The sequence below is a fragment of the Piliocolobus tephrosceles genome, chromosome 14, assembly GCF_002776525.5.
Source record: "Piliocolobus tephrosceles isolate RC106 chromosome 14, ASM277652v3, whole genome shotgun sequence".
Classification (NCBI taxonomy): Eukaryota; Metazoa; Chordata; class Mammalia; order Primates; family Cercopithecidae; genus Piliocolobus; species Piliocolobus tephrosceles.
In genome coordinates this window covers 13,527,935-13,554,684 of record NC_045447.1, presented here as the reverse complement: position 1 = coordinate 13,554,684, position 26,750 = coordinate 13,527,935, and the positions used below count along the sequence as shown (strand labels likewise).

The 26,750-nt window shown below is 41.4% G+C and overlaps 1 protein-coding gene across 1 annotated transcript in view; it reads right to left on the bottom strand.

Annotated features, from left to right (window-relative positions):
* SCAI (suppressor of cancer cell invasion) overlaps positions 1 to 26,750 on the bottom strand; it is a 190,555-nt gene that overhangs the window by 78,531 nt on the left and 85,274 nt on the right. The window contains exon 3 of the mRNA XM_023217161.1: positions 18,622 to 18,753. Coding sequence (XP_023072929.1) covers positions 18,622 to 18,753 — 132 coding nt within the window. The remainder of the gene's footprint in view (positions 1 to 18,621; positions 18,754 to 26,750) is intronic.

The following is a 26,750-nucleotide window of genomic DNA, read 5'->3' as shown; positions in this document are numbered from 1 at the left end:
CCCGGAGGTGGAGGTTGTAGTGAGTCGACGCCACTGCACTCCAGCCTGGCAACAGAGCTGGACTCCATCTCAAAAAAAAAAAAAAAAAAAAAGAAAAAGAAAAAGAAAAAGAAAAAGAAAAAGAGAGACATAGCAATCTGGGTATCTCCTAAAGCAGTAAAAACGCAGAAGGGCAAGTGCTGATCTCACCACTGGAGACCTGATTGATTAACTTTTGCTGCATAACAAGCCACCTCAAAACTCAGAAGCTTAAAACAAAGACCATGTAGTCGCTAATCATTCTGTGGGTAGGCAATTACAGCTGAGTTCAGTTGGACAGTTCTGCCAGTCTCAGTCAGATCTCACTCAAGCAACTCAGACAGCTAGTGGTCTGTGGCTTCTCTCAAATGTCCAGGACCAGGTTGGGTTTGTTTATATGGGGCTTGGTTACAAGGTTTTAAGAGCAGCAGAAGAGAAGGCAAGCTCTAATGTGCATTTTTCAAGTATTTGGATCATGTTTGCAACTGTCCCACTGGCCAAAGCAAATCTATTAGCCCAACCCAGAGGCAAAGTGGGAGGGAAATAGTAACAAGCATGGATTCAGGGAAGGGAATCACTTTACAATCCATCACAGAGAACTTATGTTTCTTTCCTTTTCAATTATGAAAATAATAAAAGTCTCTTAGAAAACAAAATACTGTAAAGTATATAAAGCAAAAAGTAAAAACAATGTTCTCTCGCTTCTCCTTTCAACTTTATTACCCACAAACAACCACCAATAAGAATGATTTTGGCGGGGCGCTGTGACTCACACCTATAATCCCAGCACTTTGGGAGGCTGAGGTGGGAGGATCACTTGAGTCCAGGAGTTCGAGACCAACCTGGGCAACATAGGGAGAGCCCGTCTCTATAAGAAAATACAATAAATTAGCCAAGTGTGGTGGCAGGCGCCTGTGGTCCCAGCTACTTGGGTGGCTGAGATGGGACGATTGCTTGAGCCCTGGGGGTTGAGGCTGCAGTGAGTCATAATTGTGCCACTGCACTCCAGCCTGGGTGAGTGAGAGTGAGACTCTGTCTCAAGAAACGAACAACAAAGAATGATTTTTTTCTCTGTGCACATTTAAGTATATACATGAGTTTTTCCATTATTTTACACCAATGGGATCAAACTACATATAAAGTCCTGCAACATGTCTATTTAATTTAAGAATATATCCGGTTTCTTGGCCGGGCGCGGTGGCTCACGCCTGTAATCCCAGCACTTTGGGAGGCCGAGACGGGCGGATCACGAGGTCAGGAGATCGAGACCATCCTGACTAACATGGTGAAACCCCGTCTCTACTAAAAATACAAAAATGAGCCAGGCGCAGTGGCGGGTGCCTGTAGTCCCAGCTACATGGGAGGCTGAGGCAAGAGAATGGCGTGAACTTGGGAGGCGGAGCTTGCAGTCAGTGGAGATCACGCCACTGCACTCCAGCCTGGGTGACAGAATGAGACTCCGTCTCAAAACAAACAAACAAAAAAAATAGAATATATCCGGTTTCTTTAATACATAGAGAATTATATCAATAGTTACTGTGTACAAAGCAGTATATAATGAACCAACTTATTTAATCAATATCTTCCTGATGAACATTTTTATTCTTTCTAGTTTTCTCTGTTTTGTTTATTTATTTATTTATTTATTTATTTAGAGACGGAGTCTCGCTCTGCTGCCCAGGCTGGAGTGCAGTGGCACAATCTTGGCTCACCACAACCTCTGCCTCCTGGGTTCAAGCGATTCTCCTGCCTCAGCCTCCTAAGTAGATGGGATTACAGGTGCACACCACCACCATGTCCAGCTAATTTTTTTTTTTTTTTTTGTATTTTTAATAGAAATGGGATTTCACCATATTGGGTAGGCTGGTCTTGAACTACCGACCTCAAGTGATCTGCCCGTCTTGGCATCCCAAAGTGCTGGGATTACAAATGTGAGCCACCGCGCCCAGCCTCCCTGTTTTAAAAATGTTGTAATAAATATCTTCATACTAATAAATTTGAATAGCTATACAATATGCATGAAAGGTCAATTTCTGTAGGTGGAAGTGAAGAGTGAAAAAAGATCTGCATTTTTGTACCAGATGTTAAGATAATGGATAAGAAAGCAAAATGTTTTCCCACCTGAAATTTTCAGGCACAATAGCAAGAATTAGCAAGTAGAAAACTGCATTTAAAAAATCCATTTCCGTTTTCCTCATAAGCTGAAATTCATTTCAGATTACAGAAATAGGTTAACTATAGATATTAGTTTCCCCAAATTTATTGTAAGTTTTCATCTTTTTATGTCTCCATGGATCTCTAATGAGAGGTTACATTAGGAAGACCTAATCAGATATTTTTAAATGTAAGTTGCTTCTAGAAACTTTAAGACTCTTATGAAGCCGCTGCTGTTAGGAAGACTGTATTATTATGTACAAGCATTTGTCAGCAACACCAACTTTGTGACAACTGACAATTATTGTGTTTCATTAAGGATACCATATAAAGTCTTCACGCAATTTTTCAAGTAAGCATTTGCCTGCAAGTTTCTTTTAGTTTCCAAAACTGATAAAATTAATAAATCTCTGTAATACATCCTGTTAAGGGAGAAAACAGAACTAGAAGTCAGTGTTTTATTTCAGATGTCAAGTAAAAAGGGTTATAAAGGAAGGGGACTTTGTATGCAGGCTAACAGTACATAAAAAGTAATCTAAAATGCTATACTAGGGCTCCTAACAGTAAGTTGTAATATATAAATATTTTCCGATTTATAGCTATGAACAATGTTAGCTAACTGCTATACTATTTTCCTCAAAAGAAATTAGAACATCTACTACTCCAGTCTAAATCATTTATAAAGACGCTAGTTTCTTTTTTTTTTTTTTTTTTTTGGAGACAGAGTTTTGTTCTTTTAGCCCAGGCTGGAGTGCACTGGTGCGATCTCGGCTCACCACAACCTCCGCCTCCTGGGTTCAAGCGATTCTCCTGCCTCAGCCTCCCGACTAGCTGAGATTACAGGCACGTGCCACCACCCCGGCAAATTTTGTATTTTTAGTAGAGATGGGGTTTCTCCATGTTGGTCAGGCTGGTCTTGAACTCCCGACCTCAGGTGATCCACCTGCCTCGGCCTCCCAAAGTGCTGGGATTACAGGCTCGAGCCACCGTGCCTGGCAAGACACCAGTTTCTTTTTCAAAGTAGGGTTTAAATTTTTTAAAATTTTCCCATAGGAAAACTCCTATGATCATTCTTTTTCTGAGACATATCACAGAAGTTAATATACGAACCACTATATGATCAGCATCTAAAATTAACTAAGGTAATCTATAAAGAGTTTCAAAAAACTCCTCTACTACTCAGAGCTTGACTCTAATTTTGAACTCTGAATATATCATTTGGTCATTATTACTGTCAGCAAAGATGGGAAATTAATGGTCCATAGAATTAAATTAAATAGGGCTCTGAATTATCCCATAATTTAAATGACCTTATATTTCACATTTTGCAAAGGCACCTATGTTATAAATTAGCTAAAATATTCTTTTTTCCAAGATTTTGGAGGAAAGTAAAACTGTGACACTTATCTCTCTTTATTGAAACCCTCAATTGTATCAACAGAACTCAGGAGACTATGGTAGGAAGAAATGCAGTGCAAATAATTAAACCTGATTATCAGGGATGTTTCAAATGTAATGTTGAGATCTCAAAACTCAGGAAATCTCTGTAAATTTTCTGTAAATCCCCCATCTTTACTAAACTGAATTAGATAAGATCATTGATCCCTACGTACATCTAAAATCCAAGTCCAAGGGGGCAGCTTTCAGTCCTCCTTTATCAGTCCTCTCTGTGGCATTACACTGTTCACCACTGTCTCACCATTTTGTAACTCTTTTTTCTGTCCTTACAATCTCTTCCATTAACTTCTCCTTCCTTAGTCCAGTCCCTAAATGCATGGCTTCCACCGGAGTATGTGTGTGTATATATACACACATACATATACAAAAAGAAACATACATACAGGAAGTTACTTAGGAATCATGGCCAGTAAGCTGTAGAGTTATGATTCAAATTCAAACCTACCTCCTAATCCAATCCTCTTTTCTACCATATGGAATAACCACCTAGATTTTGTATGCAAGTAAAGTTCTTAGTTCTTTTCTGGAACACATTCTGCTCCCTGGCTTCCCCCCCCCACCCCGCCCACAGACAGAGTCTCACTTCACCCAGGCTGGGGTGCAGTGGCATGATCTTGACTCACTGCAACCTCCACCTCCCAGGTTCAAGCAATTCTCATGCCTCAGCTTCCTGAGTAGCTAAGGTTACAGGCATTTGCCACCACTCCCGGCTAATTGCTTTGAATTTTTAGTAGAGAGGAGGTTTCACCATGTTGGCCATGCTGGTCTTGAACTCCTGACATCAAGTGATCCACCTGCATTGGCTTCCCAAAGTGCTAGGATTATAGGCATGAGCCACCGTGCCTGGCCTGCTCCCTGGCTCTTTGGATGCTGCTGACCTCCCACAAAGCTGTGGTCAAAGGCAAAGGAAAAAGCCAACTTCTCTGAATCAGGTTTTCAGTCAAAGAGCACACTGCCCCACTCACACATTCTTGTTTAAACAGAGAGGACTATATTACAGGGACATCTTTGTTCCAATCCATGTTTCTGTGTTCATATGTATACAAGACCAAACTGCATCTGAGACTTGCAAAGCCCAATTGAGCATTTCCTTGTTTTAGCACCAGTATCTGCTTTTACCCATTGGTAGACCCAGTGGGTTTTTTTACTGTTGTTTGTTTGTTTGTTTTTAAAGACATGGTCTCACTCTATTCCTCCAAGTTGGTGTGCAATAACATGATCATAGCTCACTGCAGCCTCGAACTCCTGGGCTCAAGCAATTCTCCTGCCTCAGCCTCCTGAGTAGCTGGGACTACAGGTGCATACCACCACACTCAGCTAATATTTTTTTTTTGAGACAGGGTCTTGCTGTGTTGTCCTAGCTGGAGTACAGTGGTGTGATCTCCACTCTCTGCAATCTCTTCCTCCCAGGTTCAAGCGATTCTCAAGCCTTAGCCTCTCAAGTAGCTGGGATTATGATGGTGGTGGCAGCCCACCTGGAGCAGCTGCTGCAGGGATGCCAACTGCAGTGGGGGAGTTGTGACCAGGGCTGCATGCTCTGCAGAACGGGCGGAGGCCAGGAACAAGTGGAAGCCAGGCCATCTACTGAGTTGGAGGTGCGGGAGTCCAGCGCTCCTGGGCACAGCTGCAGCTACCCAGCTGTGGCTTTGGACCCATGCTTCCCTGCGTTCTCAGGGTCTTAAGAAGCTCCCTGCCCCCATATGCTTGAAAGTACCTGCTCCTGCTCCCTGGCCTCTCCCAGCTTCTGGCACCCACTCTGGGGTGGAGCAAAGTTGTGGCCAAGCCTGGGAGCTGTCACAACTGACTGGGTGTGCTCATGGTGGCACTGACACATAAGCTCCCTGCTGCCTCGGCCCCCTCCAGACTTTGGGTACTGATGAGCATGGGAGGGGGGCCTAGAGGGTTGAGGCTGCCAGTTCTGGTTGAAGTCCATGGCCCAGAGTGAGAACCCAGGGTGCTTTTTCCAGGCCCTCCGTGGTCTCCCATGGACCAATCAGCACACACTTCCTCCATTCTGAGCACAAAAAAACCCAGACAGCCTGACTCATACCCTCTCTGGTATGACATGCCTACAGAAAGGAGCTACCCACTACGGCTCTCCTTTCTTCTGAGCGCTGGACACTTGCTGGGATGATCTGCCTGCAGGAAGGAGCTACCTACTATAGGTCTCCTCTCTGCTAAGAGCTGGACACTTGCCTGGACAACCGGCTTGCAGAAAGGAGTTACCTACTAGGGGTCTCCTGAGAGCTCTTCTGTCACTCAATGAAGTTCCTCTCCACCTTGTTCACCCTCCAGTTGTCCACATACCTCATTCTTCCTGGGCGCAGGGCAAGAACTCAAGATCTGGCAAATTTTGGGACTCAAAAAATGGTAATGCAAACAGGACTGAAACATGCCCACTTGCTCGCCACATTGTGGGTGACGAGAAAGAAAGAGCTGAGGCCCTTTGGGAGCCCAGACCTACGGGCTCCCTGAGCCAGGGCTGTGACATCCTCTTTGGGGCTCTGCAGTTCCTGACGTCTCCAAGCTTCTGGGCACCACCATCATGTTCTCCTTGCCCAGATGTGGGTGCCTGCAGTGGAAGCCGCTTGAGGTACATCTAATCCAGCTGTAGCCTTGTATGGCACCAGTGCCTGGAGATGCCTGCCCCACCACGGCAGCTAGCTTGCTTGGCTGTGCACAGTGGCCAGACCCCATGCCCATTCACTAACACCCCTCTCACTGCTCCATACCTGGCCTACCCTTGGCAGGTGTGGGATCTGGGCCAGTAGCATGAGCCAAGCATAACCTGCCAAGCTGAGTAGGGGGAACAAGTGCAGTGAGCCCAAGCAAAACTCGGGCAAAGGCACCACTAGTCACAGAGGTTTCTGGCTGGAAAAATAACACCCTAAGGATCCTGTGACATTTTCAGGCATGCACCACCATGCCTGGCTAATTTTTTTTTTTTTTTCCGGCTAATTTTTGTATTTTTAGTAGAGATGGGGTTTTGCCATATTGGCCAGGATGATCTCAAACTCCTGGCCTCAAGTGATCTGCCTACCTCAGCCTCCCGAAGTGCTGGGATTATAGGCATGAGCCACCGCACCTGGCCAGCTAATATTTAAAATTTTCTATAGAGATGAGGTCTCACTGTGTTGCTCAGGCTGGTCTTGCACTCCTGGCTTCAAGCAATCCTCTCGCCTCAACCTCTTGAGCAGCTGGACTACAGGCATGCACAACCACACCCAGCTATATTTTTCATTGTGTAGACGGGGTCTCACTTTGCTGCCTAGGCTGGTGTTAAACTCCTGAGCTCAGGCAATCCTCTGGCCTTGGCCTCCCAAAGTGCTGGAACTACAGGCATGAGTTGCTGTGCCTAGCCTGCTCTATTCTTAGAGTCAAACATTCGTCTGTGTTTGGAATCCTTACCCCTAAATTGAGGAAAAACTTCTCGGAAGTAGCACTTCTCTAATTATAATCTATCACATTAACACAGGCTATGACTTTATCTGGCAAAGCTTTGTTTTTCTCATCTGTAGAACCAAGATAATAGACACTAATTACATTGTTTTGAGGATTTAATGAATTCTTTGGGGTTCTTAACATATCTTTTTAATTTTCTCTCTATACTTCTCCTGAAGAATCTTAAAAACTAACCACTATTGGATATGGCTAAAAGGGAACACTTTTACACTGCTAGTGGGAATGTAAACTAGTACAACCACTATGGAAAACAGTGTGGAGATTCCTTCAATGACTAAAACTACCATTTGATCCAGCAATCCCACTACTGGGTATCTACCCAGAGGAAAAGAAGTCATTACACAAAACAGATACTTGCACACACATGGTTATAACGGCACAATTTGCAATTGCAAAAGTATGGAACCAGCCCAAGTGCCCATCAATCAACAAGTAGATAAATAAATTGTGACATATATATATGGTGGTATTTTATATATATATATATTAAATAGGCCATAAAAGGAATGAAATAATGACATTTGCAGCAACCTGGATGGAATTGAAGACCATTGTTCTAAGTTAAGTAACTCATGAATGGAAAACCAAACATCCTATGTTCTCTGTCATAGGTGGAAGCAAAGCTATGAGGATACAAAGACAAAAGAATGACACATGGACTTCAGGGACTCTCAGGAAAAGGTAGGAGGGGCGTGAGGGATAAATGACTACACACTAGGTACAGTATATACTGCCTGGGAGATAAGTGCACCAAAATCTCATAAATCACCACTAAAGAACTTATTCATGGAACCAAACACACCTGTTTCCCAAAAACCTACTGAAATTAAAACAAAACAAAACAAAACAAAAACAAACTAACTACCACTACCTCTCCCCTAACCAATTCCCGATCCAGCTTCTACCAGCAGCTTTACAGGGGAAGATGCTCTATGTTTCTAGTCAGACCTGACGAGATCTTAGAGGGAGCTAACATATAAGACCACGTTATACTGACTTCGATAGAATATACTATATTATAATAGAATATACTAATCAATTTTATTGTTTATTATTTTAGTATAGCATTTAAATAGTCAATTTTCTAGATTCTGGGGAAATGGTGACAGCACAGTATTGAATCTATTCAGATACCTTCCCAACACAGGCAGAACAAACAGAAAATAAAGCAAAACCCACCGATAACATTTCAATAAAACCACGGGTTATGGGCCAAATTGTTATCCCCAAAACTCGTATGTTGAAGCTCTAACTCCCAGTATCTCAGAATTTCACCATATCTGGAGATAGGGCCTTTAAAGAGGTAATTAAAAAGAAGCCTTTAGGAAAGGTTTTAATACAATATGAGTTGTGTCCTTAAAAGAAGACATTAGGACATACAGAGAGGCGCCAGGGCACAAATGCATGCAAAGATGACCATGTGAGGGCACAGGAAAGAGGCATCCATCTGCAATCCAAGGAGACAGGGCTCAGAAGAAACTGAACCTGCTGACATCTTGATCTTGGACTTCCGGCCTCCAGAACTGTGAGAAAATGCATTTCTGTTGATTAAGCTACTCAGTCTATGGCACCTTATTATGGCAGCCATAGCAAACTAATAACGTAATATGGTAACCATCAAATCCCAAAATACGGGTGGTTGGAGACAAATTACCAACAGCCAAAAGACCTGCATGCTATTAGCATCTATGCTGGAGGAGACACAGGAAGCAAAACTGGGAAGATCTCATGGACCAGTGAAGAAGACAATCCCAAAATAGCCAATATGGATTCACCAGAAAGCACAGTGGGTCATTAGGAGAACAGAAACTAAAACTGGGAGGAATTTTGCCTGAGCACACATGGCTACTAAGCACTTGAATGTAGTTCATCTTACCTGAAATGTATGTAAGTATAAAATACTCACCGAGTTTCAAAGACTTAGTATAAAAAACAATATAAAATATCTCATCACTAATTTTTCTCTATCGATTTATGATGAAGTAGAACATTTTTGATTTATTGGATCAAATATTATTAAAATTAATTTCACTTGTTTCTTTTTAGTTTTTAATGTGGCTAGAAAATTTAAAATAACATTTGTGGCTTATATTAAATTTCTATTAGTCAATGATTTTCTTTTTTTTTTTTTTTCCGAGATGGAGTTTCACTCTCATTGCCCAGGCTAGAATGCAATGGCGCAATCTCGGCTCACTGCAACTTCTGCTGCCTGGGTTCAAGCGATTTCTCCTGCCTCAGTCTCCCAAGTAGCTGGGATTACAGGTGTGTGCCACTACGCCCAGCTAATTTTGTATTTTTAGTAGAGATGGGGTTTCACCACTTTGGTCAGGCTGGTCTCGAACTCCTGACCTCAAGTGATCAAACCACCTCAGCCTCCCAAAGTGCTGGGATTACAGGCAAGAGCCACTATGCCCAGCCTAGTCAATCAATGATTTTCCAGAGCATGCAATCAAGACACCTACTGAACTCTGGTGGCAGTCTACCTCAAAGGCAAGTCCAATTCTTTTGGTGGTAAGCCATACAAAATGACAGCCTACATCACAGGCTTGTTCAGACAGTTGAGGGTATACTCTTTAAAATAACATGGCTATTTATTTCAATAACAATAACCTTGCCATTACCAATTTGCAGAACTAGCCTCCAAGAGAATGTTAATTTTCTGAAGAAGGAGGAGAAGAGGGAGGAAAGAAGAAAAGAGAAGAAGAAGAAAAGGGCAGGGGAGGGTCAGTGGAACAAACTATTAATTTCTCAGTTGTCCTCTCCTCTTTAGGAAAAAGGGAATCCTAAAAACAGGCTTCTAAAGGAAGCATTATAGAAACTTACTTTCTTAAGTTGAATACTGGGAGTATATTTATTGATTTTTATTTATTTTATTTTATTTTATTTTTGGAGATGGAGTTTCGCTCTTGTTGCCCAGGCTGGAAGCAATGGCGCAATCTCGTCTCACCACAACATCCGCCTCCTGGGTTCAAGCGATTCTCCTTCCTCAGCCTCCCAAGTAGCTGGGGTTACAGGCATGCAACACCATGCCCAGCTAATTTTGTATTTTTAGTAGAGACAGGGTTTCTCCATGTTGGTCAGGCTGGTCTCAAACTCCTGACCTCATGTGATCCACCTGCCTTGGCCTCCCAGAGTGCTAGGATTACAGGCGTGAGCCACCGCGCCTGGCTGGGAGCATATTTAATAAAAATAAATTCTGTAATTATTTTCATTTAAGACTATTACACTTCACTTTGGGGGCACCTCCCAATTAAAAATATATATATACACACATACACTATATATACTATTATATGTACTGTAATAATAGCATTATATATACTATCAGTGGCCTCCAAGGTTTCTTTGGCTTTGTGTATTTGCTCCTCTGGAGTCAAATAATTAGCGACTTGGAGGCCTCTGCTTTTGCAAAACACTGCAAGTTAGGGATATCACTGATAGACACAGCTGTGTTTCTCAAATACATGTCTCGAGATGCTGCCTTATATAATCCCACTAAGTATTCCATTCTGCTTTGACAGTCTTAGTCACCATGGCAACCAAAACCCTGCAAGCACTTGGGCTTTTGATCATTTTCTGACAGCATTCAAAGCTTTTTCTAACATTATTCTCACTTCATTACTATTGTGACTACATGCAAGAGGCATTATATGTGAAACATCATTCACTTCATCCAAATCTTATTTTTTTGGAATACGTTTTATTACACAGTGAGTGGAAGGAAGAGATAAACTATTATGTACATATTATAAGAAGGTATTTTCAGTCGAGAAAAACATTCCATTAAGATATTCACAGCTGGGAAAATGAAAGGCTCTGACAACTTAGATGAACAGCTTAATATAACGTGGAAAGACACACGTCCAAGAGTAAAAAGAGAATTTATTATATCCCAAATGAGACATTATACAAAAATCTGAAACCTTTCATGCACTGAAATGCCCTTTTTCACTCGGCTCATAAAGAGTTAAAAAGTCCAAGTAACAGGGAACACAACAGGCGAGGTTTCTGAGGTGCTGTGTGTTCTACTTCTTCATCTGAATACAAGTCACATGGATGTGTTCAGTTTCTTAAAAATACACTTAACAGCATGTGCACTTTTCTGCAAGTCAATTATACTTCAGTAATAAGTTTAATACACAGTTCGTGAATTGAAGAAAGAAAGCAAAAAGAAAAGCATGTCAGAACATGTGGAAAACGAGAAGGAAAAAACAAAAAGACAAGCACTAACAGTGAAAAGACTGCTAGAGGGAAAGGGCTTAATATTAAAAACTGACACTATTCCAGCTGGATCCCACTTCATTCCATTTCCCCAAACTCCAATGCTGGTCCAGACCACTACCAAAACATTTCTTTTTTCTATAAGGACCATGGACCTACTCAGACCAATTTAAATAAGGGGATGGGGGTGGGCACAGGGGGATAGCAACCAAAGAAACCTCATAATTATTCCAAAATAAATCTTGTCTTTTTTTTTTTTTTTTTGAGACGAAGTCTCGCTCTATCGCCCAGGCCGGAGTGCACTGGCCGGATCTCAGCTCACTGTAAGCTCCGCCTCCCTGGTTCACGCCATTCTCCTGCCTCAGCCTCCCGAGTAGCTGGGACTACAGGCGCCGCCACCTCGCCCGGATAGTTTTTTGTACTTTTTAGTAGAGACGGGGTTTCACCGTGTTAGCCGGATGGTCTCAACCTCCTGACCTCATGATCTGCCCCTCTCGGCCTCCCAAAGTGCTGGGATTACAGGCTTGAGCCACCGCAGCCGGCCATCTTGTCTCTTTCTAAAGAAATGCTCATAAAGCAACATCAACACTCGAAAGAAAAGAGGTTTTTGATTGACATAACTCAAAGATCTTCTTTAGCCAGGAAACAGGGAGAGTAGTGTAGACAAGAATGCCAACACACACCTCCAACCCACCACCACAGGGAACTTTAAGGAAGGCCTACAAAACTGATAGAGCCCTTTCTAATCAAGGTCTAATATTAAACAAAGAACACTTTTTTTTTCTCTTTTCTTTTTATAAAAGGGACAGGGTCTCACTGCATTGCCCAGGCTGGAGTACAGTGGCATAACATAGCTCACTGCAGCTTCAAACCTCTGGGCTCAAGTGATCCTCCCACCTTAGCCTCCAAGTTGCTGGGACTAAAGGCGCACACCACCACACCTAGCTAATTTTTAAATTTTTGGTAGACAGAGTCTTCCTGTGTCGCCAGATGGGTCTGGAGCTCTTGGCTTCAAGTGATCCTCCTGCCTTGGCCTCCCAAAGTGCTGGGATTAAAGGTATCATCCACTGCTCCCGGAGATACTTTCATTTATATAAACAAAAAAAGAAAACAATACGGCTGCTATACTGGACAACCACATCTCTCTCAAACAAAAATCCAAAAGTATTCAGAAGATATATACTTTACTCACCACAGAACTATTTTTGAATAAATAATTATGGCTGGCTGGCTGGCTTACTTATTTATTTCTTTCTTTCTTTAGAGATAGAGTCTTGCTCTGTCACCCAGGGTAGAGTGCAGTGGCGTGATCTCGGCTCACTGCAACCTCTGCCTCCTGGCTTCAAGCGATTTTCCCGTCATAGCCTCCCGAGTAGCTGAGATTACAGGCGCGTGCCACCACGCCTGGCTAATTTTTGTATTTTTAGTAGAGATGGGGTTTCACCATGTTGGCCAGGCTGGTCTCGAACTCCTGACCTCAGGCGATCTGCCCACCTCAGCCTCCCAAAGTGCTGGGATTACAGGCGTGAGCCACCGCGCCCGGCCAATTATAGCTTGTTTAAATTGAAGAGGATCATTCAATAAAACACTGAAAATATATCCCTGGTATATTTGCTTATCCACTCCTCCAGGTGACAGACCAAAATTTATCATTATTAGTATTGTCAAATTTTAAAACAGCACCTTAGAAAGATACTATTCCATACCTGGGATATAAGATTTATATTTCAAAACAGCTCAAAGAGTAGATTTGAAATGTTCCCAACACAAAGAAATGATGAATGTTTGAAGTGATGGATATCCCAAATCCATAATGTGATCATTACAATGGTATGTATGTATCAAAATATCTCATGTGCCCCATACATATGTAAAATTATTATGTATCAATGTTTAAAAAGAAAAAATGAAAAATATGCAATAATCAAAACAATTGGAAATGTTTTTCTGATTAAAAAAATAACATAAAACTAACATCCCATTCCATACACAAAAATTAACTCAAAATGGGCTGGGCATGGTGGCTCATGTCTGTAATCCCAGAACTTTGGGAGGCCGAGGCAGGCAGTTCAAGACCAGCCTGGCCAACATGATGAAATCCCGTTTCTACTAAAAATAATACAGTATGGTGGTACGCACCTGTAATCCCAACTATTAGGGAGGCTGAGGCAGGAGAATTGCTTGAACTCAGGAGGCAGAGGCTGCAGAGAGCCGAGATCATGCCACTGCACTCCAGCCTGGGCGACAGAGCAAGGCTCCATCTCAAAAAAATTAATTAAAATAAAAAGAACTCAAAATGGATCGCAGACCTAAATGTAAGAGCTAAAGCTACAAAACTCTTAGAAGAAAACACAGGATAAGTTTTCAGGTTAGGCAATGATTTCTTAGACACAACACCAAAAGTACAAGCAATGAAAGAAAAGAATGACAAGTTTAACTTTATTAAAATTAAAAACATTTGTGCTTCAAAGAATATCATTAAGAAAGTAAAAGACACGCCGGGCACAGTGGCTCATGGCTGTAATCCCAGCACTTTGGGAGGTTGAGGCGGGTGGATCACCTGAGGTCAGGAGTTGTAGACCAGCCTGGCCAACATGGTGAAACCCTGTCTCTACTAAAAGTACAAAAATTAGCTGGACGTGCTGGCACGCGCCTGTTATCTCAGCTACTTGGGGAATGGGGGCCATGGGTGCCAAGGCAGGAGAATCGCTTGAACCCGGGAAGCAGAGGTTGCAGTGAGCGAAATCACACCATCACACTCCAGCCTGGGAGACAAGAGTGAGACTTCGTCTCAAAAAAAAAAAGAAAAGAAAAGAAAGTAAAAGACATTCCACAGAGTAAGAGAATATATATTTGCAAATCACACATCTTACAAGGGACTTGTATCCAGAATATATAAACAATTATAAATTAATAGTTTTAAAAATAATCCAATTTTTAACTGGTCAAAGAATTAGAACAGATGTTTTCCCAAAGAAGAAACAGAAATAGCTAACAAGTGCATAAAAAGATGCCCAACATTAGGGAAATTCAAATCAAAACCACCAAGAGATACCATTTACATCCACTAGGATGTCTATAATCAAAAAGATAGAAAATAATAAGTGTGGGTGAGAAGGAGGAGAAACTGGAATACATTACTTGTGATGAGGCCACTTTGGAAAACAGTTTGGTAGGTCCTCAAAAGGTTAAACACAGAATTACCACAAGACCCAGGAATTCTATCCCTTGGTATATGGCCAAGAGAATTGTAATCGCAGCACTTGGGGAGGCCGGGACAGGTGGATCACCCGAAGTCAGGAGTTTGAGATCAGCCTGGCCAATCTGTCTATACCAAAAATACAAAAATTAGTTGGGCACGGCAGACACTTGTAATTTCAGCTACTCGGGACGCAGAGGCAGGAGAACTGCTTGAACCCAGGAGGCGGAGGTTGCAGTGAGTCGAAATCGTGTCACTGCACTCCAGCCTGGATGACAAGAGCAACACGCCATCTCAAAAAAAAAAAGAAAATCTATGCTCACATAAAAACTTGTATACAAATGTTCACAGGACTATTATTCTTGATAGCCAAAAAACTCAAATGTCACCAACTGATGACTGGACAAATTGTGATAAATCCTTACAATGGAATATTAATCAGTAATAAAAGTAGTGATATGTGCTACAACACAGATGAACCTCAAAAACATTATGTTAACGAAAGAAGTGCATGATAGAAGACCACATATTGTATGATCCCAATTATTTAATATATAAAATATCAAAAATAGGTAAATCCATAGAGACAAAAAGTAGATTAGTGGTTGTCAGGGGTTAGGGTCTGGAAGAATGCAGAATCACTGCTAATAGGAACCAGATTTCTTTTGGGGGTGATTAAAATGATCTAAAATTAAATTGTAGTAATAGCTGCAAAACTCTGCAAACACACCAAACTTTTCAACTATAAACGCTGAATAGGCAAATTTTATTGTGTGTCAATACAGCTCCATAAAACTGTCTCCAAAAAAGGAGTCCGAGCTATTATAACTATGTCAGTGTTTTAAGTTTGAGAGCCCATGTGCCAGAAGTTACCCAAGGGATTTAAATGCAAGCTTTTAAATGTCTTCCTACCTTTAAATCTACAATCCCTTTAGGATTTTATTTTTATTTTTTGGTTAAGGGTCTTGCTGTCACCCAGGCTGGAGTGCAGCGGTGTGATAACAGCTCACTGAAGCCTCCATCTCCTGGGCTCGAGCAATCCTCTCGCCTCAGACTCCTGAGCAGCTGTGACTTTAGGCACTCGCCACCACATCCAGCTAATTTTTTCATGTTTTTGTAGAGATGAGGTTTCACCATGTTGCCCAGGCTGATCTCAAACTCCTGGGCTCAAGTGATCCTCCCACCTCAGCCTCCCTAAGTGCTGGGATTATGGGCATGAGCCGCCGCGCCTGGCCTCTTTTAACTTTTTACTTACTTAATTTCCACAGGCACACAGATATGTGGGAAACAGGCTCACTAGATGTGCAAAAGCTGAGGCCAGCTGTGAGCAGACGTTTGCCTTGGGTTTTGTTTTTTTATAATTGTATCACAGAGTAATTGAGGGCAGGGACTGTTAGCTTTAATCTCTGAATTTTCGTACCCAATACAGAATGTGGTACATACTGGGTGACAAATAATGTTGAAGAAAAAAAATATATCTAGAAGGCAAAGAAAAAAAAAGTCTAAGTAAGGAAATTTAAGAGGTTTAAAACAATGTATTACAGGAAAACAAAAGATTTAAACCCCAGGCATACCAAGGAAAACTTCTGAATTAAAATAGTGAAAGAAAATATTCTTTAAAAAGACACAATTAATTTATAAAGCCAAAGAAAAACGTGATCTCAAACATCTCCCCTGCAGCACAAAATAGGAAGCAGCAGAGTGCAGGAGTTAAGAATATTGTCTTTGGTTGAACTAGTTTACAATCCCACCAACAGTGTAAAAGTGTTCCTATTTCTCCACATCCTCTCCAACACCTGTTGTTTCCTGATTTTTTAATGATTGCCATTCTAACTGGTGTGAGATGGTATCTCATTGTGGTTTTGATTTGCATTTCTCTGATGGCGAGTGATGATGAGCATTTTTTCACGTGTCTGTTGGCTGTATGAATGTCTTCTTTTGAGAAATGTCTGTTCATATCCTTTCCCCACTTTTTGCTGGGGTTGTTTGTTTTTTTCCTGTATATTTGTTTGAGTTCTTTGTAGATTCTGGAAATTAGCCCTTTGTCAGATGAGTAGATTGCAAAAATTTTCTCCCATTCTGTAGGTTGCCTGTTCACTCTGATGGTAGTTTCTTTTGCTGTGCAGAAGCTCTTTAGTTTAATTAGATCCCATTTGTCAATTTTGGCTTTTGCTGCCGTTGCAGTACTACAAAGACACATGCACACGTATGTTTATTGCGGCACTATTCACAATAGCAAAGACTTGGAATCAACCCAAATGTCCATCAGTGACAGACTGGATTAAGAAAATGTGGCACATATACACCATGGAATACTATGCAGCCATAAAAAAGGATGAGTTTGCGTCCTTTGTAGGGACATGGATGCAGCTGGAAACCATCATTCTTAGCAAACTATCACAAGAAGAGAAAACCAAACACCGCATGTTCTCACTCATAGGTGGGAACTGAACAATGAGCTCACTTGGACTCGGGAAGGGGAACATCACACAATGGGGCCTATCATGGGGAGGGGGAAGGGGGGAGGGATTGCATTGGGGAGTTATACCTGATGTAAATGATGAATTGATGGGTGCTGATGAGTTGATGGGTGCAGCACACCAACATGGCACATATATACATATGTAACAAACCTGCACATTATGCACATGTACCCTAGAACTTAAAGTATAATAAAAAAAAAAAAAAAAAAAAGAATATTGTCTTTGGAATCCTCCCTTTAACAAATATTCACGGCCAGGCGTGGTGGCTCAAGCCTGTAATCCCAGCACTCTGGGAGGCCGAGACGGGTGGATCACGAGGTCAGGAGATCAAGACCATCCTGGCTAACACGGTGAAACCCCGTCTCTACTAAAAATACAAAAAACTAGCCAGGCGAGGTGGCGGGCGCCTGTAGTCCCAGCTACTCGGGAGGCTGAGGCAGGAGAATGGCGTGAACCTGGGAGGCAGAGCTTGCAGTGAGCTGAGATCCGGCCACTGCACTCCAGCCTGGGCGACAGAGTGAGACTGTCTCAAAAAAAAAAAAAAAAAAACAAAAAACAAATATTCACAAAGCATTTACAATGTGCAAGACATGGATTTAAAAACTAGCGAAATAGTAACAAACAAGGGCCTGCTCTTAGGGACATTTCATTTTAATGCAGGAGAGACATAATAAGCAAGTAAATTTAATTTTAAGAGTGGTTACTGTCAAGAAGCAAATCAAATGAATATAGGAAAAAGAGAATGATTTAAAGGGCAGCTTTAGACAGAAAGGTATTTGAAAAATTCACATTTTTTAAAAAAAGATAAATTATCTGGTTTAAAAATAAACCCTGCCAGTATATGTCCAAACCTGGTGATACATAATACAATTATAAAATGTAAGATTAAAAGATTGCATTATTATCCATAAACCATAAATTAAAATAACTTGGTATCTTTACAATCATTCCTTTCTACATAAATTTTCAGAAATAAAACCTGTTTATCCCTAGAATTTTACCTATTATATGAATTTTCTTCTAACTGGTACTAAGCTAATGAAGCTTTAGGTCTGAATATCCTAAAACTCTCAAGAACTGAAATATAGGTTAAATCATAAATAGCATGGTTTATAACACCCCATCATTACTTTTTCTACCCACCCCCCACCATCACCACCCTGATCTGGTAGACAAAGGTAACCATTATTACTTTAGGCACAGACGTTTCATCCCAGAAAGCACAGAAAGAAAGAATAAAAGAAACAAGCAAGTAAACAAATTACAAAAATGCAATAGGAGGCTCCACATTCAATTGCTTATGCATTTCTAGGCTCCTCAGACCTCAACACCCTAATGTGCAAAACCAGATGAAAATCAGATCTGGTGTGACTAATGCATATAAAACCATCTCACAAAATAGCTCTTTATAACTTGACTAAAACAGTGTAAGTTATCCTCTTTTCCTACTGTTTTTTTAATCTAAGAATTTAAAAAATGATGTCAAAGAAAAAAATCATGATTACTCTAATATAGAAATGTATATGACATTCTACCCATAATTTTCAGAAACTTACCACACATCAGCCAGAAAAAAAAAAAAATGCAGAACTAAAGAAAAGTTCAAAGCACCAAGAGTCCACTCACCTTAACCCATTGAACAGTTGCTTAGATTTATCCAGAAGATAACAAAAATCTGTAACTGTTTTCCTCTCTCCCTGTGGGATATCATCTTCAGCACCTCCAGAGGACATGATTTCTTTAAGAGCAAATTCAGTCCTGTAAGAAAACATATGTTCATTCATCCAGTAGGTAAAATTAAAATAGAAAAAAACCTTAGTTACATCATCTGATAGTATTTTTTATCCAAGACAGATATAGAATTCTTCTGATTACAATCAAATCATAAAAATATAATTTAAGTGTAAGATACTATAAGAAAACAGATCGGCTGGGCGCGGTGGCTCAAGCCTGTAATCCCAGCACTTTGGGAGGCCGAGACAGGCGGATCACGAGGTCAGGAGATCGAGACCATCCTGGCTAACGCGGTGAAACCCCGTCTCTACTAAAAATACAAAAACTAGCCGGGCGAGGTGGCAGGCGCCTGTAGTCCCAGCTACTTGGGAGGCTGAGGCAGGAGAATGGCGTAAACACAGGAGGCAGAGCTTGCAGTGAGCTGAGATCCGGCCACTGCACTCCAGTCCAGGCAAGAGAGCCAGACTCCACCTCAAAAAAAAAGAAAGAAAACAGATCATCTCAGTCGGGCGTGGTGGCTTACACCTGTAATCCCAGAACTTTGGGGGGAGGAGGTGGGCAGATCACCTGAGGTCCGGAGTTCGAGACCAGCCTGGCCAACATGGAGCAAGCCTGTTTCTACTAAAAATACAAAAATTAGCCGGGCGTGGCGGTGGGCGCCTGTAGTCCCAGCTACTCAGGAGGCTGAGGCAGCATAATTGCTTGATCCCGGGAGGTGGAGGCTGCAGTGAGCCGAGACGTGCCATTGCACTCCAGCCTGGGTGACACAGTGAGACGCTGTCTCAAAAAAAACAAAAAAAAAAAAAAAAAGGAAAGAAAATAGATCATCTCCTATCATTGGTATGGATGAAAATTGGAATCATATTAGAAAGCAATTTCTATAATATCCTTTCATCTAATAAATATTATTTGAATGCCTGTTATGTTCTAGGCATTCCTCTACATGGTTAACAATCTAAAAATATTTATTTATTTATTTGTTCATTTGATCCATTCTATAAATCCTTCCGGAAAATGATCCCACAAATGGAAAACACCTTATCCATGTATTTGTTTCAGTATCATAACATTTAAAAATTGAAAACAACCTAAAGGCCTCAAAGACAAAAATGGTTAGGAATACTGACCACCGCACTCTACCCAATCACTAACTCACAACTGTGTTTAAGAAGGTGAGGCAATGGTATGAGCACACTTCAGTATAAAAGGGATATAAAATCACACACACACGTACACACACAGAGGTGTATTAAAACTATATTGAATTGAAACTATCTCCACTTGTAATCAATTTCATAAACCTGCCATGTAAAAAGAATAAACAACAGTAAGTTGTCAGACAGTATGTACAATACAAACCTAAACTAAACTTTAAAAACTGATTTGTGGCCGGGCGCAGTGGCTCATGCCTGTAATCCCAGCACTCTGGGAGGCCGAGGCAGGCGGATCACGAGGTCAGGAGGTCAAGACCATCCTGGCTAACATGGTGAAACCCTGTCTCCACTAAAAATACAAAGAATTAGTCAGGTGTGGTGGCGGGTGCCTGTAGTCCCAGCTACTCGGGAGGCTGAGCCAGGAGGATGGTGTGAACTCAGGAGGCAGAGTTTGCAGTGAGCAGAGATCACCCCACTGCACTCCAGCCTGAGTGACAGAGCGAGACTCTGTCTCAAAACAAAACAAAACAAAACAAACAAACAAACAAAAAAACTGATTTATGTTTACACACAGACAGAAATCCCTGGAACAACACAGGAAAATTTGGTCCTAGTGTAGGGTATAAAAATAGGCAGACAAAATATAGTCACTGAAATAATGTCATACAATTGGTGAAATAATGAAATTTAATAGATCGACTGAAGAACAGAAAGGATACAGTTGAACAAATTAATAAGCTAAAATATCAGATTTGGGGTACTCTGCCAAAAGACAGTAAAAAGAGATAAAATACATAAAAGAAAAAGCAAGAGATCAAATAGAGAAATGAGGGAAATCAACTGCCACACAATAGCTTACACAGGAGGAGAGAAAAACACAAATGAGAGTGAAGAAATATTTGCAGAAATCATGACTAAATTTCCCAGAATTAGAGAAAATATAACACCTAAATTGAAAGGACTCAAAGAATGTCAAAATAATCCCACAGCTAGAACCATTAGAGTAAAACTTAGGAAATCAGAGTTCTCTTCCCTTCCTGAAAAATTCACTCTTGTATCCACCACGTAGGTATCCACATCCCAGGGTACCTGCATGGCTGTCAGAATAGAAACTATGTGAGGAGGCCATTCACAGGCAGGGCCAGCTTACACAGGATGTTGAAGGCGGAGGGTGGTGAGGAGGGCACCCATGAGGGCAGAGGACTGGTAGGGAAAGTAGGAGCCTGAGCACAGTGACAGCACCTCCATGTAGAAGGGTTCAAAGCAGCAACGGGAGATTTGCTATATAGAGAGGGATGGATCAATAAGATCTATTAAGGGCCAGGTGCAGTGGCTCATGCCTGTAATCCTAGCACTTTGGGAGGCAGAAGCAGGAGGATCACTTGAGGCTAGGAGTTTGAGATCTGCCTGGGCAACATAGTGAGATCCTGTCTCTACAAAAATTTTTAAATCAGCCAGATGTGGTGGCAGGTGCCTATAGTCCCAGCTACTCACGAGGCTGAGGCAAGAGAATCGACTGAGGCCAGGAGTTCAAGGGTGCAGTGAGCTATGATTCCTCTACTGCACTATGATTCCTCTACTGCACTTCAGCCTGAGTGACAGAGTGAGCCCCATCTCTTTAAAAAAAAAACAACATACTTTTTTTAAAAAAGATTTATTAAAGACAATGGGACCCAGAGTTCTCACTTGGCAGAGAAGGGAGATGGCAAATATGGAAATGGAAAAAGTTAGAATGAACTCTGTGGATTGAAACTGGGCCAGGTGCGGTGGCTAACATCTGTAATCTCAGCACTCTGGAAGGCCAAGGTGGGCGGATCATTTGAGGTCAGGAGTTTGAGACCAGCCTGGGCAACACAGTGAAACCCATCTCCACCAAAAAATACAAAAATTAGAACAGCATGGTGGGGTGCGCCTGTAGTCCCCAGCTACTTGGGCGGCTGAGGCAGCAGAATCACCTGAACCCAGGAGATGGAGGTTGAGGTGAGCTGAGATCATGCCACTGTACTCCAGCCTGGGCGACAGAGCGAGACTCCGTTTCAAAAACAATCAACTGTAAGTATGAGTGAACTAATGGATTTCCGAAGACATGGACATACATGCATGGTGTGTGTGTCTACATAAGCACACACAGATGCATACTCCCTAGCTCTGCAATTCTATCTACTGAGAGGGCCTTGGAACAGTGACCATCTTCCCTCCCCAATGGTATGAACGTTTCTAGCACCTAGCTCTTGACCTCTAATACCATTCTCCAATAAAAGGAACCAGACATCTCTGGAGAATTGTAATTCACTAATTACAGCACAGAGGTAGAAAAAGTATAGGATGAATCTGGAATATCTTGTGGCAGTAAGCAAGAAAGTGCTCAAGGAATGCCAAAGACATGTCAAAAAGACATAGGATCAAGATTGAAGGAGATCCCACTGGCCAAATGGGGTAATTTCAGCATCAATACCAATAATAATAGCAATGGATTAAAACCTATTGAACAAAATAAGAAATCATGAATCAATATAGATATAAATAAATGAGTGAATAAATGGAAAGTGTAGTAGTAAATGGGATAGTTTCGGAATACTTCCCCCATAAACTACACATTACTGCCAAGGGAAAAAGTAACTTCACCGCAGTAAAATCTGACAGACACTGCCTTGATCAAATGATCAAAGTGAACATCATTAGTAATTAGACAAATCAAAGTCCCATGCAATGAGAAGTGTTGTTCCCATCAAAGATCTGTAGCCTGAGTTTAATCATGAGGAAATAGAGAAAACCAAGTTGGGGGACATTCTACAGAATAACCAACCTGTAATCTTCAAAAGTGTCAAGGCCTTTCCTTCAAAGAAAAGGGAAAACTGAGGTATAATGTCTGATTCTCCCTGGATCTTTCTATTGAGACAACTGGGGCCTGAATGGGGTCTAAGGACTAGACAGGAGTAAAATTTCAGTGTTAATAAGAAAGATGTTCAACCACCAATAATAAATTGGTGAACAAAATACAAACAGTAAAATACAGTAACAAAATACAAACCTAATGCAGCAAAATAAGCATATTAAAACTATACTAACTACAGCAGTTGAACATGCACTGAAACCAGCACAGTTGGTAGAGGCAGTGTAAATTAGTTCAAACTCGTGAGTTTCCCTGAATGTATGAGGGGACATTAAATGGTCATTCTGTTAGATCTATCAATTACACTTCAGAAAATCTATCCTGAGGTTAACTGTCATTACTGGTAAATTACTCATAACACAAGAACTGGTGTAAAATCACTAGCATCTGGGACATTCTTCAAAATCTATCTTTCCAGTCTCACCTTCCATTAGCACACACATACCTATTCTCTGACAACAATGAAACACTTGAAAGCCTCTGAACAAATCCTACTCTTATACAGCATCATGATTTACATGCTATTCCCCTGGCCTATTTCATTCACCTCCAAGTTTATATTCATAGTTGAAAACACCATTCAAACGACTTTTCAGTAAAACTTTCCTTGAAAATCTAAATCTCTCCCTGGCACCTACTTATGACCAAGTCAGTAGGGGCTTCTTCGGTTACTTCACAAAAAAGTTAAACAAATATACCAATTATTTGTTTCCTGAAAAGTCTATCTCACCATCTAGACACACATTGTCCAAAAGTGTAGTCATTAGCCATTTGTCACTATTTAGCACCTGAAACATGGCTACTCTGAATTGAGATGTGCTGTAAATATGAGGTATAAGTGTAAAATATGCCAGGCTTAGAAGGCTTAGTATGAAAAAAAAAGCCATGGCAGATAGTGAAAGAAAACTGATAAAGATATATGGCAACATAAAGATGGCATAAATATGTAATCCTAGCAACAGCATTGTTTGTTGAGATAATTCTCAGCAGACATCTTCAGAGTGGCATATTTCTTCAAAGTAGTTCCAACTGTCTTGTAAACAGCCAGGTATTCTGAATACATAACCAAAAAGATCATCATATATATTTTTAAATCTTTCAGTATGCTAGTGATATGGATTGGCCCACCCAAATCTCAACTTGAACTGTATCTCCCAGAATTCCCATGTGTTGTGGGAGGGACCCAAGGGGAGGTAACTGAATCAGGCCATCTTTCCCATGTTATTCTCATGATAGTGAGTAAGTCTCATGAGATCTGATGGTTTTCTCAGGGGTTTCTTTTCTGCTTCCTCCTCATTTTCTCTTGCCACTCTCTTTCTTTGCCTCCGGTCATGATTCTGAGGCCTCCCCAGCCATGTGGATCTATAAGTCCAATTAAACCTCTTTTTCTTCCCAGTCTCAGGTATGTCTTTATGAGTAGCATTAAAATGGACTAATACAGCTAGGTTGCATAAGACAAATAGTTTGTGTTTCATGACTTTCTCAGTGTTTCTATTCAAGTATTTTATAAATATACCATCCTTCTTGTAGCTGCTACTTATCACATTCTACTCTAATATTACAGAAACCTGTGCCTCATGTCATACCAGATTATAAAGTCCTTGACCAGGTGTGGTGGCTCACGCCTGTAATCCCAGCACTTTGGGAAGCTGAGGCAGGCAGATCACAAGGTCAGCAGATCGAGACCATCCTGGCTAACATGGTGAAACCCCGTCTCTACTAAAAATCAACAAATTAGCCCAACGTGGTGGTGGGCGCCTGCAGTCCCAGCTATTTGGGAGGCTGAGGCAGGAAAACGGCATGAACCCAGGAGGCGGAGCTTGCGGCAAGCCGAGATTGTGCCACTGTGCCCCAGCATGGGTGACAGAGCGAGACTCAGTCTCAAAAAAAAAAAAAGAAAAAAAAAAGTCCTTAAGTGCTAAACCCATATTACATTTATTCTTGCTCTTCAACTAAACCTCCAACAGAACTTCAAATACCTCAAGCACTTATTTCAGTCTTATGAATTGAAATGGATTACGGTAATAGTTTTGGACAAAGTGATATAAAACCTAAACTTAAGGCTGGGTGTGGTGGCTCACGCTTGTAATCCCAACACTTTGGGAGGCCGAGGCAGGTGGATCATGAAGTCAGGAGATCAAGACCATTCTGGCCAACATGGTGAAACCGTGTCTCTACTAAAAACACAAAAATTAGCTGGGCATGGTGGTGCGTGCCTGTAAAGAGGATCGGGAGGCTGAGACAAGAGAATCATTTGAACAGGGTGTAGGAGGTTGCAGTGAGCCAAGATTGCACCACTGTGCTCCAGCCTGGCGTCACAGCAAGACTCCATCTCAAAAAAAAAAAAAAAAAAAAAAAAAGTAAAACGCTGTATAAGTACTAATGAAGTCAAACAACAGAATAGTTTTAATTATAACCTCCCCTTCCCAAAAAAAAGCGAGATTAGGCCCGGCGCGGTAGCTCACGCCTGTAATCCCAGCACTTTGGGAGGCTGAGGTGGGTGGATCACCTGAGATCAGGAGTCCAAGACCAGCCTGGCCAACATGGCAAAACCCCATCTCTACTAAAAATACAAAAATTAGATAGGCATGGTGGCACGCACCTGTAATCCCAGCTACTCAGGAGGCGAACGTTGCAGTGAGCCAAGATCGTACCACTGCACTTCAGCCTGGGTGACACAGTGAGAATCAATCTCAACAACAACAACAAAAAAAATGAATGAATATAGAAAAGACAGGACAAATGGAAGGCAAAGAGTATAACAGTAAAATTAAAACACAATATGTCAGTAGCTACAATATATTTTAATGAACTAAGTAATAAAATTTAATGATGAAGTGCATCAGATTGGACTTAAGAAAAAAAAATACATGAGTAAAAGATTGAAAAAAGTTGAAAGTCAAAGTATGGAAAATACATACCTTGAAACATCAACCAAAAGGGAAGAAGCGTAGCTACGTTATAATCAGGCAACACTGACTTTAAGTCCCCCCCCAAAAAAATCAATATAGATGAAAAGTATTTCCTAGTGACAAAGTGTTCAATTCAATATATCCCTTTTATCTTTTTTTTTTTTTTTTTTTTTTTTTGGAGACAGAGTTGCACTGTTACCACCCAGGTTGAAGTGCAATGGCAGGATCTTGGCTCACTGCAACCTTCACCTCCCAGGTTCAAGTGATTCTCCTGCCTCAGCTTCCCAAGTAGCTGGGATTACAGACATGCACCACAATGCCCGGCTACTTTTTGTATTTTTAGTAGAGACGGGGTTTCACCATATTGGCCAGGCTGGTCTTGAACTCCCGACCTCAGGTGATCCCCCTGCCTCGGCTTCCCAACGTGTTGGGATTACAGGTATGAGGCACCATGCCCAGCCAATTCAATATATTTCTAAAAATCATATGCACCTAATAACATAGCCTCAAAATATATAAACAAAAATGGATCAAACTAAACGAAGAAACAGACAAATCCACAATCATAATGGGAAATTTTAGAACATATCCCTTAGTAACAAAAGAATAATAAAAAAGACTAACGATAGTAGGATTTTTTAAATCCTCATTAATAAAGTTGACCTAACTGAAATGCAGAAACCATACATCTACAAACTGCAGTTTATGTCTTTTTTATTCACATACCCATGGAGCAATCATAAAGATCAATTCTATGGCCGGGTGTGGTGGCTCAAGCCTGTAATCCCAGCACTTTGGGAGGCCGAGATGGGTGGATCACGAGGTCAGGAGATCGAGACCATCCTGGCTAACACGGTGAAACCCCGTCTCTACTAAAAAATACAAAAAACTAGCCGGGTGAGGTGGCGGGTGCCTGTAATCCCAGCTACTCGGGAGGCTAAGACAGGAGAATGGTGTAAACCCGGGACGCGGAGCTTGCAGTGAGCTGAGATCCGGCCACTGCACTCCAGCCTGAGTGACAGAGCAAGACTCCGTCTCAAAAAAAAAAAAAAAAAAAAAAAA